Source organism: Ranitomeya variabilis, chromosome 7, assembly GCF_051348905.1.
Source record: "Ranitomeya variabilis isolate aRanVar5 chromosome 7, aRanVar5.hap1, whole genome shotgun sequence".
Taxonomy (NCBI): Eukaryota; Metazoa; Chordata; class Amphibia; order Anura; family Dendrobatidae; genus Ranitomeya; species Ranitomeya variabilis.
The window spans coordinates 224,762,741-224,783,168 of record NC_135238.1 but is presented as its reverse complement, the minus strand read 5'-3'; the positions used below and the strand labels follow the sequence as shown (position 1 = coordinate 224,783,168).

The 20,428-nt window shown below is 43.9% G+C and overlaps 1 protein-coding gene across 1 annotated transcript in view; it reads left to right on the top strand.

Moving 5' to 3' along the window:
• Window positions 1-529: 529 nt before the first annotated feature.
• The window catches only part of ARHGAP15 (Rho GTPase activating protein 15), a 690,583-nt gene continuing 670,684 nt past the window's right edge, over window positions 530-20,428 (top strand). The window contains exons 1-3 of the mRNA XM_077273018.1: window positions 530-641; window positions 6,394-6,597; window positions 18,569-18,718. Of these exons, the coding sequence (XP_077129133.1) occupies window positions 6,460-6,597; window positions 18,569-18,718 (288 nt within the window). The 5' untranslated portion in view covers window positions 530-641; window positions 6,394-6,459. The remainder of the gene's footprint in view (window positions 642-6,393; window positions 6,598-18,568; window positions 18,719-20,428) is intronic.

The window sequence follows — 20,428 nt, the reverse complement described above, 5'->3', positions numbered from 1 at the left end:
TTTTGCAACTCGCTTGACAGGTGAATATATACAGCAAACAGAGTCGTACCTGTCGGACCCCCAACAATCTGTAAGTTATCACCTATTTAATAGGTAGATATAACTTGTTTTCAACCCCTTTAAAGGGGAATTGTTGAATTCCATCTCTTACTGAAGACTGTATCAGACTTTAGACACTTTTTTGAGCCTTGTCTTTTTTGTTTATATGTGTTTGGTATTAGGTTATGACCTAATATATTACAGGACTTTGCTTGGCAGAAGAATGATGGATAGATCAACACAATCAAGAAGTGTCTCACCGGCAGGGTCCGGAGCCCCTTACAAACCTCAGGTCACATGATAATACCGTACTCTATGTGAACACAGCCGCAATGTCAGCAGCTAACCCTAATTAGTACAGCAACGAGTGTCTTGATCTTGAAAAACAGATAAAGTGGAAGTGAAATAGGCAAAGCCCCGAGCGAGCAGGAAGTGGTTGTGTTTGCATTTCGCCCTCTTACAGTAGAGCCTTCGCTACAGCCAGTAACAGTTAGATATTCCTCTTGATTGTTTTCTACATGTGATGAGAGTGATTTCCTCTGTCACACGAAAACCACTCATTTTTCACGACGTTGGAAAGATAGGTCGATCAGCTTCCGAGGGTAAGTGGATACACAGTAGCGCATAGTATAAAGTTATGGCATTATATATATGGTGCAGGATATGCCATTCTCTGCAAACTTGTGCTGGTGCAGCGGGTTAGCCATGGAGGTTTTTTATTTGGCTTATCTCCTTTTGTTGTCGTAATGAAATGTGTGATATTTTACATAGGACTGCCGATAAATCTACATGCTAAGTCATTTCATAAAATGAATAGTTCACAACAAACAAAACCATTCTACTTCTCTGCATTGTATTAAGAACTTTTATATAATGCAGCCTCACTGAACTTAGGTGACAAAGATATTAGATTTACTTGCAGTCCTATGTAAAATTACAGATCATGCCGTGTCAAAGCCCGCCTAGCTGTGTCATGTTACAATATACACACAGCTCTTCTCCATCTGACAGATCATGCTACGATGCTTACTTTATGTAGGCGATGGATATTATGTAACATTCCATATGTGCACACTTCCTGTGTGAGTTATTTGGAGCTCCCTTGCTTCATTCTCTACAGTATTTCTGCTCTGAAGATTTTAGCTATCGGAAAGTGGAAATTACAATCAATATTTTGCACTTTAAATCCGGGTAATAACTCTTTAATTACAAGTTTTGAATTTATTCCCTATGCATAAGATAGAGAATGACTTACTATCGCTTTGACCACCGGCGGTTCTAAGAACTTTGCATCATGAGATTGATTGTCGGCAGAGCTCCATCTTGAATGGAGAAGAGTTCCACTTGCTAAAATTTTACTACATTTGTTGCGTATGGATTGTGGGTAGGACTGAGTACAGCGCTCAGCTTATTTGTTCATCCCATAGACAATGAGTTCAGCTGAGGTGGAGCATGACCAACATTTCTCAGGATCAGAGGCGTAGCTAGGGTTTTGGTCCAGAGGGGGCGAAGCTTCTGAGTGGGCCCCTAACCAGGTAACCTTTATTACAATTCGGTGATGCGCCCTAATAGTGGAGGAGAACCTCAGCAGATGACCTCGCTATTACTGAAGATAATCTCTACATAAAGACCAATATGGATATTACCGCCATATGGTCAGTGGTAGATACCAGCTCTACAGAACATATAAGAGATCACTGCATAGTTACAGATAATTACTTACCTCTGACGTTCTTTCTGATAGAATTGTTAATTTTTCCCGTCTTTTCCATCTGGCCCAGACCGACGTGACAACTTCTTCCAGCTACAACTCATCTGCAGAGATTACAACAAAGACACATTTCACTTCTCATATTCCAGCCCCATCACCATCTATTCCCAACCTGCACAAACTCCTCATCCTACTGATATCCCAATACTGAGCCACTGCTGCCGTATGTGTCCCTATTACTGACCCTGATACCCCAATACTGAGCTGCTGCTGCCGTATGTGACCCTATTACTGCCCCTGATACCCCAATACTGAGCCGCTGCTGCCGTATGTGTCCCTATTACTGCACCTGATACCTCAATACTGAGCCCCTGCTGCCGTATGTGTCCCTATTACTGCCCCTGATACCCCAATACTGAGCCGCTGCTGCCATATGTGTCCTTATTACTGCACCTGATACCCTAATACTGAGCCGCTGCTGCCATGTGTCCTTATTACTGCACCTGATACCCCAATACTGAGCCGCTGCTGCCATATGTGTCCTTATTACTGCACCTGATGCCCTAATACTGAGCCTCTGCCGTATGTGTCCCTATTATTGCACCTGATACCCCAATACTGAGCCGCTGCTGCCGTATGTGTCCCTATTACTGCACCTGATACCCCAATACTGAGCCACTGCTGCCGTATGTGTCCCTATTACTGCACCTGATACCCCAATACTGAGCCTCTGCTGCCGTATGTGTCCCTATTACTGTACCTGATACCCAAATACTGAGCCGCTGCTGCCATATGTGTCCTTATTACTGCACCCGATACCCCAATACTGAGCCTCTGCCGTATGTGTCCCTATTACTGCCCCTGATACCCCAATACTGAGCCGCTGCTGCCGTATGTGTCCCTATTATTGCACCTGATACCCCAATACTGAGCCGCTGCTGCCATATGTGTCCCTATTACTGCACCTGCTGTGTGGTTCTCTGTGCCCTCTAAATTCTAAAGCACCCCTCTATAATATAGTAATGCTGGGTGCAAGTGCCCTAGAAAACAGTGCCCACATTTTGTCCCCTAGAAAGTAATAATGCCCTTTGTGTGTGACCCTTTGATAGTCACAGTAACCTGAGTTCCCCTGTAAGAATAAGTGCCCACTTTACATTTAATAAAGTCCCGAGTCTCCCCCCCGTACAGCTCCCCTATACACAGTATGATGTCCCCTCACTGTATATACTGACCCCTTAATATCCCCCAAACTGGCTCCAACACTGTATGATGGCCCCGTTGCTGTAATCTCCACACTGAATGATGGCCCTCTAGATAGCCTCCATAAAGCATAATACACCAGATAGTCCTTAATATGGTATAATACATTCCCCATAGGCCTCCATATAGTATCATGCACTCCCCATAGGCACACCCTATAGTATAATGCGCTTCACATAGGAAGACTGTATAGTATAATGCAGCTCGCCATAGGCAGCCTCTATAAGGAAGGCTATAAATGTGTCCCCAATCCCCTCCGCAAGGCATAAAAATTACCTCTCATTATACTCACCAACGGCGCTCACCAAGGCATCGCTGGTCTTGACTTAAGATCGCCATCCTCCATTACTGCTTCATCTGGATGACACGTCATACGTCATCCACACAGTATCACCCATCGCGCTCCTGTGCAGGCGCACTTCTCTCTGGGCTGCTGAAAGAAGAGCCAAGTACTGTAGTGTGTATGCGCTGAGAAAGGCCAAAGGGCGCTGATTACCTGGAAATAAAGCTGGCGCATGCGCACTACAATACTGTGCTCTGACTTCAGCAGGGCAAAGAGAAGTGCACGTGCACGGGAGTGCGATAGAGGACACTGAATGCATGATGTATCGCATCTTCCACACGAAGAGGGACAGCGATCACAGGAAGAGGGACGGCGCCGGATCAAGACTAGAGACGCCCGGACTGCGCCATCCGTGAGTATAATAATAAAAGCTCTTTTTTGTGCCTTGCATAGAGGATTGGGGACATAGAGAGCATTCTAGAACACTATGTGAGGGCGTACAGATGCTGGCCGGACCTTATATGATGACAGGCTCCCACATGTAAAAGCCGTCCTGCAAGATTCCAGCCGCTCGCAAACTTAAGAAAATAATCATTCTCCTTCTCATAAGCTAATCAGCAGTAAATAAATTATGTGCCAAGACACTTATCGATCACATGTCAGTTTTCAGTGTCTGTCCAGATTGCAGGATAAACAAGACATTCCCTTCATTGCTTTATATACTGTGCCTGTATGTATGTATTCAAGGCAACAGATCAGACATATCAAAAAGCAAATGACATGTGCCAAGATACTCATCATGCTGTGTGGAGAGTGTCCTCTGGTCCTGGGGGCTGCTCCTCCCAGTCAGATGCTGCAGACATCATGTGTAGGCAGTGAGCTCAGGTCACAGTCCCCCTGCGTCCCCGGCTGCTGCTGCTGCTGCTGGAGCTGATCACTTCTCTGCAGCACAGGAGCTTTGAGCAGAGCGCGCTCAGCCGGGATTGGGTGAGCGGTGAGTGACCTCCCTTCCCCCTCTCCTCCACAGACTGCAGGAGAGCGATCACATGACTCACTCCCTGCACTCTGATTGGAGGCCTTCTCTTCCATCTCTCTGCTGACTCCCTGTGAGCGTTTGTACCGTGCATGTTACTTTAGCTACATACACAGTACAAACGCAGGGGAAATGAAAGATAAACATTGACCGGAGGCAGGGGCCCCTAACGCTGGCCCTGAGAGTAGTGTAGCTCCAGGTGGGCCCCCTCAGAGCAAGGGGCCCGGGGCGACCGCCCCCTCTGCCCCCCTGGTAGCTACGCTACTGCTCAGGATCCAGATCCCTATTATTGGACTAACAAAAATCAATATGTTCTCTACTATCTTATACAATTTTCAGTTATAGGAATACCTGTCAGGCACAGTGTGGGAAGACTAAGTGCAACATGAGGGGAAGAAGGAGGGAGGAGTCCAAACACTAGAGAAGTGGGGAGTGGAGACCCCTAGGCAGATCTAAAATCATCCTATTAGCCCTAAACATCCCTATATAGGTTCTACACCTATTGCTGAGCAGGAACCTGATCTCTGCCTAACCCTAGCAATTAAAAGCCAGTGAAAGTAGCAGTCACTGGGGAGCGCCAGCAAAGCGGTGAATGAGGTTAATTAAATTAATAAACAGTCCAATGCAGCTCCAGACGTATACCTCCAATGGATGATGAAGACGGTTTACCATCGAAACGTGTTGTGGGCTTAAGAAATTACTACCGTGTCCTTGTGTTCTTTGTGCTCCTTTGACCGTTTTCTACATTGTCCCTAACCCTAGCGATTGGCACTTGTTAGGGTGAGGAGAGGGTGTACACTAGTCAGTCGCCACTACAACTAAAGACAGAGAGGGTAGACAAACAAGGGGAATAATTATCTTGAGCAGACTCAGAGAGTTAATACCAGTCATCCTCCATCAGCACCAGAGAGGAAGATAGCCAACTGCTATAGCTCCAAGCCTTCCCCCTGGGAGAAATGTGAAGATCACTGGCAATTCACAGAAGCAGACTGGGAGTCTATAAACACCCAAGTCAAGTTGTGTCAATTAGAGCCGGAAGGAGGTTGCCACTGGGTCCAAGAGTCAAAAGGATTAAGAAGGCCTCTGCAAAGCCAAACGCAGAGACCATCTGCAGCCAGATGCAGAGCGACTGTCTGCAGCATCTGACAAACCTGTGACAATGCCCCTTTAATAAATTGGTATCTAGACTAGTATTTAGTACAGGGGTGTGATCCAGGTGTGGACATACCATTGATGCATCCTGGACAGCTGCACAGGAGCCCAAGAGGAAAAGAGGGCCAAATTCCACCTCCAAAATAAATGGAGTTGTTCATTATGATGAGCTATTGGACTACAGAGTGCCTATATATTGTTCTTGCACAGGGGCCCTTTGCTGTCTGTGTCTACACCTGGTGTGATCCTTGCTCCTTTGGACCTAGTGCTGTGCATTAAACCATAACCCATTAAACAACTGGTCCAGAGCACAAATGTTAATTGCATGGGTGGACACAGTGCAATTTGGGCCCCTGTGCAAGAACAGTATATGGGCCCTTTACAGTCCATTAGTTCATCATAATGCACCACTTTATCTGTCTGTGACAGAAGCTGCTTTAGAGGTTGATGTGGGCCCCTTACCTGTTAGCTCTTGTGCTGCACCAATAGTTTGTCCCCCCCTGGTTAATGCTAACCTATGCAAAGAGCTATAAAAGTCTAATAAATGAGAATCAAGAATAATCATAAAACTATTATGAAAGTTCTTCTTGGGTCTAAGAAGACCTCTGCATCATTCTTTGTCTATGGGACTGTCAGAGAAAGCAGAGTCCAGAGCTCAGCTTTCCTCATCAGTCCCACAGACACTGAGCGCAGTTGCAGCGCACGTGTGCAACCTGTGATCAATTCAAATGGGAAATCCAAAACTCCAGTTTTCAGGATCAGAGGAGGTCCCAATGATGTGGCCCGCGGTGATTAGATACTCAGACAGCACCTATCACGTAGAGTTGTAATTGTAGGATATCACTTTTTTGGAGCTTTGGTTAACTTCATGCTTGTTCCAGATATATAATCTTACCTTCCATATTTGTTTTCCAGCATTCGCAGACTACCAAAAAGTTTTAACAAAAGCTGAAAGCTATCAACCTGGAGCCTCCGAGTCCCATGGGTTCCCCAGTCCAGGTCCTGGACCAGTGGGAAGTATATGAAGACATATCTGGAAGGAAGTTTTATGTTAATATAATTAGCAAGGAAAGATCGTGGAAACCTCCAAGGTCAATCCCACCGAAGACTGACATGAAGGTAATTAAATGCTATAAGGAATAGCAAAGTAGAGAAGAATAGCTTCCTATTGGTGCCAATATAATAACATCTGGGTAGTTTATACTAAGTACAATCAAACATTAAGGCTCTTGATCCATCAAAACCGGTGTCGGCCATGCCAGTCTTGAAGAACTGTGTGCTGAAGTGAGGAGCTTAGGAGTGTAAGGGGTAACATTTCTCCTTGTGGAGAGTAACATGATCATTAGAAATACGGTTATATGCAGCAAACTTCTCCTGCCTACGCTCAGTAAGGCGAATGTCTATGCGCACACAATGCTGTATAAATGTCTCTAGCTCTTGTGGTGACTCAGAGCGAGCTAGTTCATCTTTTACAATACTAGACAGACCCCTTTTAAAAATAGGCAATTGTGCATAACTGTCCCAATTGGTATCTACCGCTAATCTCCTGAATTCAGTAGCATACTCAATAACAGAACGTTTAGCCTGGCGTAAAGACAATAAAGCAGATTCAGCGATTGCATGGCGATTAGGATCATCAAACATTAATGCCATAGCGGCCAAGAAATCATCCAAGTTATTTAACCGTGGGTCAAGAGACTCAGTCATCGGATTCGCCCAGGCTGTCAGCAGCATTATTACACACAATACTTTGGATCTATCATTAGGAAAAACAGTCAGCATGCACATCAAAATATAGCATACATTGATTCACAAAGCCACGAAATTTGTCGCGATCACCATTAAATCTGAATGGGGGCAACTTAGGTGGGCTAGCTGGTGGCAGTTGCCCAGAGGGAAAAGTCGCTTGTGCAGCTATTTGCGTGCTTATGTCCTGAAAAGCCCGTCCATACCGGGACTCTATGCCACCAAGTTTGTTTTCCTGGGCTGCCATGCGGGTGCTTAAGTCCTGCAAAGTCTGTCCAAACACTTGTTGATTGAGTTCAAAGCTTCCAAACTTCTTTTGCAGACCTTCCACATCTTTCTGCAGTGATCTAATTATGGAAAACACCTGCTCTAGTCTGATTTCTGCAGTCATTGTTCCAGCAGTCTCCTTTTTTTCTTTTTTAGGCTAGAGTATCCTGTAATAATTATAGGGGATAACTCAGGAGACTCTTTGCGTGGAACAAGACAACTACAGGACACAGTTTTATAAGTGGTAAAGTCTATATTATCACACGGGGATTCAAACAGGTGCAGAGAGAAACTCAAGTCCACAACACTTGGTGCAAATATCATATGCAGCTCAGCAGTCTATAGGAAACTTCAGAGGAAAATGCAATCACGCAGAAAGTCTATGAAACACAGTTATTCTTGAGGATACTTGACACGAATAAGTCCTTGCTTAGTCCACAACACAGATAGATATGCTTATAAGGCAGTTCAAATAATATCTTAGCTCAACCAGGGAGGTCTGGGTAATAATCTCAGGTTCTTGCAGAGCAGAAACAGCTTACATGTCCAGCAAATGCAGATGGAAGCAAACACGAGCAGCAGATGAAGGAGGATTACTGGAACTGGTGTATGCAGCAGGAACTCAGAGCAGAGTAGCAGGATAACCCCACAGGTTCCCAGGAGCAGGTGTATAGCCAGGGAGTAATCAGAGATCAGGAGCTGGATGCAAGGCAGAATACTCTAGCACAGACTGAAGGCTGGGGTGGAGTTTTATAGCAGGAAGACACAGTGCACATGAGACCAAAGACGCCATCTTGGAAAAGGGCAGTAATGCACAAAAAGGTAATAAAAAATGTTCAGAGTCCTGACACACATTTTATGAGGGACCACAGGTTCTCTATGGGGTTCAGATCAGGTCAACATGGGGGCCATGTCATTATTTTTTCTTCTTTGAGACCTTTACTGGCTAGCCACACTGTGGAATAGTTGGAGGCATGTGATGGAGCATTGTCCTGCATGAAAATCATGTTTTTCTTGAACGATACCGACTTCTTCCTGTACCACTGCTTGAAGAAGTTGTCTTCCAGAAACTGGCAGTAGGTCTGGGAGTTGAGCTTCACTCCATCCTCAACTCGAAAAGGTCCCACAAGTTCATCTTTGATGATACCAGCCCATACCAGTACCCCACCTCCACCTTGCTGGTGTCTGAGTCGGAGTGGAGCTCTCTTCCCTTTACTGATCCAGCCTCTGGCCCATCCATCTGGCCCATCAAGAGTCACTCTCATTTCATCAGTCCATAAAACCTTTGAAAAGTCAGTCTTAAGATATTTTTTGGCCCAGTCTTGACGTTTTATCTTATGCTTCTTGTTCAAAGGTGGTCGTTTTTCAGCCTTCCTTACCTTGGCCATGTCCCTGAGTATCGCACACCTTGTGCTTTTTGATACTCCAGTAAGGTTGCAGCTCTGAAATATGGCAAAACTGGTGGCAAATGGCATCTTGGCAGCTTCACGCTTGATTTTCCTCAATTCATGGGCAGTTATTTTGCACCTTTTTTGCCCAACACGCTTCTTGAGACCCTGTTGGCTATTTGCCATGAAATGCTTTTTGGAGCCCATCAAATCTCTCTTCTGACCCATTTTGCCAAAGGAAAGGAAGTTGCCTAATAATTAAGCACACATATAGTGTTTTGATGTCATTAGACAACACCCCTCCTCATTACAGAGATGCACATCACCTGATTTACTTAATTGGTAGTTGGTTCTCAAGCTTGAACAGCTTGGAGTAGGACTACATGTATAAAAAGGATCATGTGATCAAAATACAACTTGCCTAATAATTCTGCACACAGTGTAGATCTTGGAATAGTAGTAACTTCCACAATTGGATGTGATTAAAAAATGTTCCTGTGCTGAGTAGTGTTGAGCGATACCTTCCGATACTTGAAAGTATCGGTATCGGATAGTATCGGCCGATATCCGAAAAATATCGGAAATCGCCGATACCGATACCCGATGCCAATACAAGTCAATGGGACACAAGTATCGGAAGCTATCCTGGATGGTTCCCAGGGTCTGAAGGAGAGGAAACTCTCCTTCAGGCCCTGGGATCCATATTCATGTAAAAAATAAAGAATAAAAATAAATAATATGGATATACTCACCCCTCCGGCGGACCCTGGACCTAGTGGTGTTAACTGGCAGCCTCCGTTCCAAAGAATGAGCGCGTGAAGGACCTTCGATGACGTGGCGGCTTGTGATTGGTCGCGTGACCGCTCATGTGACCGCTCACGCGACCAGTCACAAGACCGCGACGTCATCGCAGGTCCTTCACTCGCTCATTCTTAGGAACGGAGGCTGCCGGTTGCAGCGGTTACAACCAGGGCGCGTCAGAGGGTGAGTATATCCCTATTTTTTATTTTTATTCTTTGTTTTACACATGAATATGCATTCCGATCCCGATATCGCAAAAGTATCGGAACTCGGTATCGGAATTCTGATACCGCAAATATCGGCCGATACCCGATACTTGCGGTATCGGAATGCTCAACACTAGTGCTGAGATAATCTTATGAATATCCCCCTGCTGTGTACTGTGTAAAGGCTGTGACTGACCATACAGGGACATGGTCTGATCATACTACATATCCTGGGTGGGGGAGGATGCAAAAGAGAGTGCACAGACATTACAGCACATGAATGAAGCGGAATCATTTTGTGAGGCAAAACATTTGACTGCCTGTTATTAAGCCATATTTTACTTCAAAGAAAGAATCAGCTCAATCCTGTGCTATCTGTATACTTTCTTTTGCATCCTCCCCTACCCAGGAGCTGTGGTATGGTCAGACCATATCACTGCAGGGTCAGACAAGGCCATTACACAGCACACAGCAGGGGCACATTAATAAGATTATCTCAGCACAGGAACATTTTTTTTAAACACATCCAATTGTGGAAGTTATTATTATTCAAAGATCTAGTGATTAAAATGTTAATTAAAATTAACTTTGCATGTGGCAAAATCCCTTTAAGGATTTTACCTCCTTTATAGGAAATTAATAGATTACTTTTATACAGTGGATTTGGAGGTCAAATGAAAACTCAACAATTTAGTAATAAAAAATAAAATATGAAAATTTGTTTTCATTTTATATGAAACAGGTTCTCTCTTTTGCACAATACTGTTTTATTGGAAGGGTTTCCCAACAATAATTTTATCATAAAGTACAATTATTGGGCTCTTCAGTGATCGGCAGGAAGATCTCATCAGCCACAGGTCACTTTTGTATGCAGCACCACTAGAGGACAAATAAAGTATTACACCGTTCTTATTAAAATCAATATGCTATCTATGAAATTCAGGGACCTGCGTACCTAGCAGAGTATAATTGCTACGATTAAGAAACATTATTCGTTATGTCATAAAAAACAATACATAAAAAGTCTTCAGATGTAGTTTACTATTAATACATCAACATGAAAATAGTATTTACATATAATAGTTGGCATGACGCAGATGGCACCGCAGCATTATGGGCTGGTGAACCATTCGGCATCTGGGCTCAGTGACCCTCGGTGATACTTTTTTGTACTACACTCTGAATGCTACAAGGAAGAATGACACTTATTATGAATAATTCAGGAAGGAAATTAACAAAGTTTACTCATGCATGTAAGGAAGTACGGTATGTTCAGCAGGGTATGTTGGATTTTGTATGAGCACAGATGGAGCTGAGAGCTTGTGCCAGGTAGACCCAGATTTATTTTAAAGGTTGAGTCTGGGGCTGATTTTCTTATATAAAAACCTTCTGCAAACTTTTCTACTTTTTAATATATGGTAATACTAATGGGTTACATAGAAAACAAAATATAACAAACGTTGCACTGAAAAACTGGCAAAAGGGTCTACAAAGAATGACCAGTAGTAGCTTTGCTTTCTGTTTAGCCAAAATAGCAAAATATGTTACCCATTGGCTGCAATTGAGCAATGCAACTTATTGTATTTGCAAAATGCAAATATGCAAGGAGGCCCCATGTACCACATTTTATTTATAGTGTTGGTGTCTCCCAGCGCCGGACTGGCCATCTGGCAATTCTCGCAAATGCCAGAAGAGCCTGTCTGGTGGACTGCCTTGTCTGCTACGTTGTTAACAGAATCGGTGTTCTCAAGATACCCATACTATTAAGAGTTGTGATGGAGCACAAAGTCGCTGACTCCATCACTTACCGCAGCAGGCCACGGATATCATTAGAATTATTGGTCTTGTAGAAAATCTTCCTTTCCTCCATCCAGGGTAATATTAGTAATATATCCCATCTGGTTCATGGGGACGGGGACAACATGGGCCTGTGTGATTTCAAATGCTAGGGCTGAATTTCAGCCCCAGTCCGTACCTGGTGTCTCCTCACTTGGAGTATGGGGCTTTGACCATTCTCATGCGCCAGGATCCAGGTGCTTCTGGTGCTTCTCCACACTTTATCGTTTTGCTCCTGTCCTTCATTATGGTATCATTTAGGAGCTTGTTCCTTTGATAATAGAGTCTGTTAGTCTATGAACCCCAATCATTTACCATGGAGAAACTCTTGGTTTCTAATTTTTCCTTGCCAACTCTTGTAGAACATCTGGAAGAGCAATACCTGACTCCTGGATAAGATGACAAATCTCCTTGGCGTCGCACAAGCATTGCTCTCGAATCCTCCTGGATGGAAACACTTCCAGGAGATTTCTTGTGCATCAAGTGCTGCATTCAGCATTTCTCATGGACAAACATCCCAAAAAGTTGGCAAGTATGTTCTCATCTCAGGCAACCTCTACAAGGAGGGTCCATCATGGCTCAGAAGGTTCTTTTCAATGCCCATTTCAGTTGCAATTGAGGACCATGACATTGCTTAAAACGGTGCCCTCATTATAGTGCCAACCACAGTGCCCTTACATAGTTCTAGTAAAAAGTTTGGCTAAAGAGTATACTTTATTTAAGGACAATATTAGAGGATTTCTCTCCGGTTTCTCTGGCCTAGAGCATCAAGATAAAACTCTGCCTACAGTCCCACCCTGGAGCACGGGCATATCATTAACTGAAAACTTCTAACACTAATTACACAAGAACCACAAGACAGATTTCTTCACTCCAGGTATCATTTTAATCAGTGTAACAATGTCAACCTGACAATGCCTGTAGTTTACTTAGCAAAATCCTGATTTCAGGTTTGCTTTAAAGAAGTCATTAGCCAGATAAAACATCCCGTTAAAAAGGTTCTCTGATCAGTGCCACTGTAAACCCAAGACATTGCGGCATCTAAGGTATGTAGTCAGTTGGCATAGATTTTTCTTCCTAATTTTCTAATTGCCCACTACTAAGACAACCAAAGATCCCTTATTAAACCAGCACTCCAGCGTTTGTTTTTTTTTAATTCAATCGCTGGCTTGGTGCATAAAATCCAAGTCCCCTGCCCCGTGTCCAGAACTCACCTTCTGGCATTTTCATCTGTTTTCACTGTCGCTTTGGTTTCCTGCAGTTTGTGACCTGTCGGCTGGTCCGGTATTTCATAGAGCTGCACGTAGGTCACCGATCAATTTAAATCTATAAGAGCCTCGTTCTTGTCTCGTTCTGAGTTGGAGTGACCTTGAAACGCGGTGAAGACGTCGAAGGGTGATTACATCACTGGGGGCAGGGGACTTACATTTAAAGCACCACTCCAATGGTGAAAAATAAGAAAAACGCTGGGGTGGTGCTTTAAACTACCAGTGATGGTGCCATTAACCGCTTCACGATACGGACAATTTCCTTTTTGCGTTTTCGTTTTTTCTTCCCCTTTTGCCAAAGCCATAACTCTTTTAACTATGTTCCTGTCCACAAAGACAAATTAGGGCTTGATTTTTGTGGGACGATTTGTCCTGTTGAATGATTCCATTCACTGTACCACATAATGTGCTGGAAAACAGGAAAAAAAATCCAAGTGGGGAAAAATTGTGCAAAAAAAAAAAGCAATTCTGACATGGTTTTGGTGGAATTGGTTTTATGGTGTACATTTTGTGGTAAAAATTACCTCGAAATATGATTCTGCTTATCATTACGATTACGGCAATACCAAACAAGTCCATTTTTATTTTTTGTTCAATGGAGTTGTGTTACGGCCGGGTTATTTTTTGCGGAGAGAGACTGTTTTTTATTGATACCATTTTGGGATAGATGTGACATTTTGATCACTTGTCACAGCATTTTTTCTGGTATTGCTACATTCTTGTAGTTCCAGAGCCCCAATATTGGGATTGCTGATGGTTCCTGTGATCAGCAAGTTATCCCCTATCCTGTAGATAAAGGGATAACTAGTTCTTTTTGGAATAACCTTTTTAGGAATGCATAAATTGTGCGGCATAATATTGCAGTTGAATACTCCATTCTGGGAGAGTAATAAACACGATTGTCAAGGAGTGATGTGCCATCCAACGCTGGAGAAATCACTATAGTCCATTACTGTAAAATGAGCATATTAGAAACTCAAACCTATGAATATACAGTAATGCGGTACTAATACTCACCTCTCCAATCAGTGTACCAAGAAGACTGCCAACCACACTGCTACACAACAATCCCAACCATCATCTCATTTACAGTGCCAGACCAGTACCCCATAACTGTCTCTCTACAGTGCCAGACCAGTACCCCATAACTGTCTCTCTTACAGTGTCAGACCAGTACCCCATAACTGTCTCTCTACAGTGTCAGACCAGTACCCCATAACTGTCTCTCTACAGTGTCAGACCAGTACCCCATAACTGTCTCTCTACAGTGCCAGACCAGTACCCCATAACTGTCTCTCTACAGTGTCAGACCAGTACCCCATAACTGTCTCTCTACAGTGTCAGACCAGTACCCCATAACTGTCTCTCTACAGTGTCAGACCAGTACTCCATAACTGTCTCTCTGCAATGCCAGACCAGTACCCCATAACTGTACCTCTACAGTGTCAGACCAGTACCCCATAACTGTCTCTCTACAGTGTCAGACCAGTACTCCATAACTGTCTCTCTGCAATGCCAGACCAGTACCCCATAACTGTACCTCTACAGTGTCAGACCAGTACCCCATAACTGTCTCTCTGCAGTGTCAGACTAGTACCCCATAACTGTGTCTCTACAGTGTCAGACCAGTACCCCATAACTGTCTCTCTGCAGTGTCAGACCAGTACCCCATAACTGTCTCTCTACAGTGTCAGACCAGTACTCCATAACTGTCTCTCTGCAATGCCAGACCATTACCCCATAACTGTCTCTCTACAGTGTCCGGCCAGTACCCCATAACTGTCTCTCTGCAGTGTCCGACCAGTACCCCATAACTGTCTCTGTTCAGTGCCTGACCAGTACCCCATAACTGTCTCTCTACAGTGTCAGACCAGTACCCATAACTGTCTTTCTGCAGTGCCTGACCAGTACCCCATAACTGTCTCTCTACAGTGTCAGACCAGTACCCCATAACTGTCTCTCTGCAGTGCCAGACCAGTACCCCATAACTGTCTCTCTACAGTGTCAGACCAGTACCCCATAACTGTCTCTCTGCAGTGCCAGACCAGTACCCCATAACTGTCTCTCTACAGTGCCAGGCCAGTACCCCATAACTGTCTCTCTACAGTGTCAGACCAGTACCCCATAACTGTCTCTCTACAGTGTCAGACCAGTACCCCATAACTGTCTATCTACAGTGTCAGACCAGTACCCCATAACTGTCTCTCTGCAGTGCCAGACCAGTACCCCATAACTGTCTCTCTACAGTGTCAGACCAGCACCCCATAACTGTCTCTCTACAGTGTCAGACCAGCACCCCATAACTGTCTCTCTACAGTGTCAGACCAGTACCCCATAACTGTCTCTCTACAGTGTCAGACCAGTACCCCATAACTGTCTCTCTACAGTGTCAGACCAGCACCCCATAACTGTCTCTCTACAGTGTCAGACCAGTACCCCATAACTGTCTCTCTGCAGTGTCAGACCAGTACCCCATAACTGTCTCTCTACAGTGTCAGACCAGTACTCCATAACTGTCTCTCTACAGTGTCAGACCAGCACCCCATAACTGTCTCTCTACAGTGTCAGACCAGTACCCCATAACTGTCTCTCTGCAGTGTCAGACCAGTACCCCATAACTGTCTCTCTACAGTGTCAGACCAGTACTCCATAACTGTCTCTCTACAGTGTCAGACCAGCACCCCATAACTGTCTCTCTACAGTGTCAGACCAGCACCCCATAACTGTCTCTCTACAGTGTCAGACCAGTACCCCATAACTGTCTCTCTACAGTGTCAGACCAGCACCCCATAACTGTCTCTCTACAGTGTCAGACCAGTACTCCATAACTGTCTCTCTACAGTGTCAGACCAGTACTCCATAACTGTCTCTCTGCAATGCCAGACCAGTACCCCATAACTGTCTCTCTACAGTGTCAGACCAGTACTCCATAACTGTCTCTCTGCAGTGTCAGACCAGTACCCCATAACTGTCTCTCTACAGTGTCAGACCAGTACTCCATAACTGTCTCTCTACAGTGTCAGACCAGCACCCCATAACTGTCTCTCTACAGTGTCAGACCAGCACCCCATAACTGTCTCTCTACAGTGTCAGACCAGTACCCCATAACTGTCTCTCTACAGTGTCAGACCAGCACCCCATAACTGTCTCTCTACAGTGTCAGACCAGTACTCCATAACTGTCTCTCTACAGTGTCAGACCAGTACTCCATAACTGTCTCTCTGCAATGCCAGACCAGTACCCCATAACTGTCTCTACACAACAATCCCAAACATCATCTCATTTACAGTGTCAGACCAGTACCCCATATCTGTCTCTCTACAGTGTCAGACCAGTACTCCATAACTGTCTCTCTGCAGTGTCAGACCAGTACCCCATAATTGTCTCTCTACAGTGTCAGACCAGTACTCCATAACTGTCTCTCTACAGTGTCAGACCAGCACCCCATAACTGTCTCTCTACAGTGTCAGACCAGTACTCCATAACTGTCTCTCTACAGTGTCAGACCAGTACCCCATAACTGTCTCTCTACAGTGTCAGACCAGTACTCCATAACTGTCTCTCTACAGTGTCAGACCAGTACTCCATAACTGTCTCTCTACAGTGTCAGACCAGTACTCCATAACTGTCTCTCTGCAATGCCAGACCAGTACCCCATAACTGTCTCTACACAACAATCCCAAACATCATCTCATTTACAGTGTCAGACCAGTACCCCATATCTGTCTCTCTACAGTGTCAGACCAGTACTCCATAACTGTCTCTCTACAGTGTCAGACCAGTACTCCATAACTGTCTCTCTACAGTGTCAGACCAGTACCCCATAACTGTCTCTCTACAGTGTCAGATCAGTACCCCATATCAGTGCTAGTTGCAGCATTCTCAGATCGGCGTCAAGCACAGTAGCTATAAAGTATTTGCATTATTTTCACTACATCCTCATCATTCAGCATGGCTGATACAGTTTCCGTCAATACGACACTAAAATATTTAATCTGTGCGGTAAAGTAGTGGTCTGCAAACCAAGATTAGTCACCTATTGCCTAACTAGAGCTCTCTGCATGTTGGGTGATGTTGTGTTCTGCTGGCGAACCACAGGTCACAGACAACTGCTCTGTAAGTTCTTCCAAACCTTTGCTACAAATGATGGCACAATGAAGCAACAATAGAATGTTCAGAAAAGAGTCATGTCACCGTTATATGGGGTCTGTAATAAGAGTGAGAACACGACGATTAGAAGACCTGAACGGTTTAATGACTGAAAGTGAAACGATTTATCTAGTGAGACAGATATAAACGTATTTGTGGTGGCAAAAGTATTGTGACAAAGAGTGAAACTCTGCATGCAGTCAGGCAGACATAAAGGTATCTCCACCTAAACCGCAAAAATGAGTCCTAATGAAGGTTGATGAGCGCGGTGCAATACAACAATATAAAGCCTCTGTCACCGTCATCCATTGTCGGAGGACAGATATAATGATTCTATCCCATAGGTTTATACGTGCACAGATATAACAGACCGGCTTAACTTATATTCCACTGTTTTCTGTGGTTGCAAAAAAAAAGATAAAACTTTTTTACAATTTACAATGTTTTAAAAAAGAAACAATTCCTTAGCTCTGTTACATCTGCATTCATTTACGCCAGTTTTGGTTATGCAGTTTATATACATCTGAAGGGTTATTATTATTCCAGACTTCTCACTTCCTCGTCCGTGGTCTAAGGCACTACTGATGTGGTCTGGTGTCTACCGTGTGCCTGGCCATTACGGTGCATGTTTCTTATACTACTTAATAGGACCATGCATGAGACCCGTCAAGTGTCCGACCAACACCAAATCAGTAAGCAGCACCTCTCACCTTCCATTGTCGAAAGAGATATATACAGGAAAATCAATCTCATTAAAAGGAGCCAATTTGGGGAAGTTGCAATCAGCCAAACAACGTAGTATTACAAGCTGGCCATGACATGAGGATATGGACAGCAGTTACCCATACCATATACATTTTTTAACAATATCAACATAGTGGTGTGAAAGGCCCTAGATGTGCACTAGAGATGAACAATAAAACTTTACAGCTCATAGAAGACTGTATTAAAATAAAAGGATGTGCTGATGTGTTAGGAAGGATATTGGATAACCTTAAGGGGCATGTTCCAGAGGTACTGACTCTCCTTGTAGAGATACAGCTGATATATCGAATCTTATAGGTAATGCTTCCATCTAGAAGAACGAAAGCTATGTCTCCAGTTCTAGAAACATCTCACCCATAAAAGAGCCTTTATTCTGACTCCAGATTTGCGCCATCCCAGTTACACATCTATAGGCCGCTGTTTCAGTGTAGAACAGGACACCGGTTTATTAAGATTCTTGGTTGTAGCTCTCGGTGGCAACTAATTCTGTTTTTTGAGGTCCAACTGGAAGAAGGAGTCTAAATGCAAATTATGGCTTCTTCTGAAGTGAGGGAACTGCTCTTTTCGTGCTTTTACCGCACTCATCCAACCTCTATGCTATCCGTTTTCAAGAGTGATATTATTTAATTGCTATTATTATATCTGGGCTTTTTTTAATCTGAAGGAACCACCGCAATCCCCACAAGAGAAGCCACCAACTGTACGAAATGCGGGTGCTGTACAGATGAGGATCAAAAGTGCCAATTCACAACATGAACGACTGAGCCAGAGCAAATCTATGGTCCTTATTGATCCTACAGAAGCCACAAAGACGGTAAGAGCAAACATTGTCACTGATATACAGTATTCCCATATGTTGAGTTTGTGCAAAAAAAAAAACATGTTATACAAGGTGCACCAAATAAGGTCCTCAACAGTGACTTCTTGGATCTTGACAATATTGGACGGGACTGCATATCTTAGTCCAGCCAGAAGAGACTGGTGTCGAGTGTTGTCCCCCAGCTGTACTGGCCATGTTCAGGTCTACTTTTAGTGACTGTACATGTTAAACGAAAATCAAGGACTCCTGGTTTTCTCTATAGGTCAACAAGTTGCAGAACCCCATTGTGAGATTTCAGACTTAGCAAAGAATCCTATTCTTCTGACCCTAAATCTTTAGATGTTATGAGTCTTTTGTAGAAGAAATAAGCCAACAGGAAAAATGCACTAATAGTCTTAGATTGAATAGTCCTTGTGAGGACCTCAGACAGAACTCAGCCACCATGTGAAGATGCATGTTGAGGTCTCCAAAAGTGACCAGATGTGCTACATATTGAATTAGAGTCTACTGCATTTAGTTCTGAGTTTTTGCAATTTATTTATTAGATCTGCTCTTTGACCCAGTGCAAATCCATAGCGGGGCCCCATCTTTAGCTCAAAATTCATAGTATTCATCTTCTTCTGTGGCACAAATTAACTTGTTAGACCAGCCCCAAGCTACAGAACCAAAATGTGAATGCAACCTCTCTATCCTTTATGCCTCATTTAGTACTATCATGTAAGATAGAGGTAAGTCTTATCGCAATATGTTTTGCCAATGCGAATAATTACATTATCCTATGTATATAGTTTATGGTATTAATGTTACTGTACCTGCTACCCCTGGATGGCTCTGATGTATCAAAACCAAGGTTGAGGTGACATAAGGGAGCTGATAGCAGGAAGTGTCCGCAGCGAGTGGCTGAAGCCATATGTAGTACCAGGTTGTAGTGATCCCATGTGGCTCAGAAAAGAGACTGCCGGCGTCAGTACATGGCCTCCAATAAGTGAAAGTCAGACAACACGTGGAATAACTTCCCAGTCTCCCAAGGATGACGACACAACTTCCTCAGTGTAAGCTACATCCACACATCTATGGGAGTGTTATAAGCCATGAGAAATGGACAATTTTTACACAAATGTCTTTTTGGTTGCATCTTAGTTGCTTCCTACTTGCACCATTTTTTTTATTACTTTTTTTCACTGAAGCAAATAGACTAGCTGAACTTTTTATACATTGAATCTTAAAGGGGATGTTCTCGAAGAGTGTGCTATGAGCATTCTCCAGTGCTGGGAATGGCAGGTGTGTGACCACAAGTAATGACACGCATACAAGTTCTCATTTGCCAACCAGACGTGCACAGCCTCACTCAATACAAGTGAATTGAGTGAGGGCGGACACATCTGGTCAGAATGTGGCCAGAAGTAACCAAATTGCTTTCTTGCAGTCACATGACCACCCGTCATCGGTGAATCCTGAGAGCGTGTACTGTGTGAATTCGGTCACATAGAATGACTGCCGACTGTAACTCCAAGCCTGGACAACCCCTTTAACAATGTATCAGTAAAAAATTAATGAAGCATGGATGGAGTTCTGAAGTACAAAGCCTGTCTCCCTAGTTTCATCCGTGTCTCATAGATCCCCATAGACTTTAATGGCCAAGTCGGACCCGTGAAATGGATGAGAATAGGACCTGCTCTGAGTCTCACAGACTGGAAACATGGA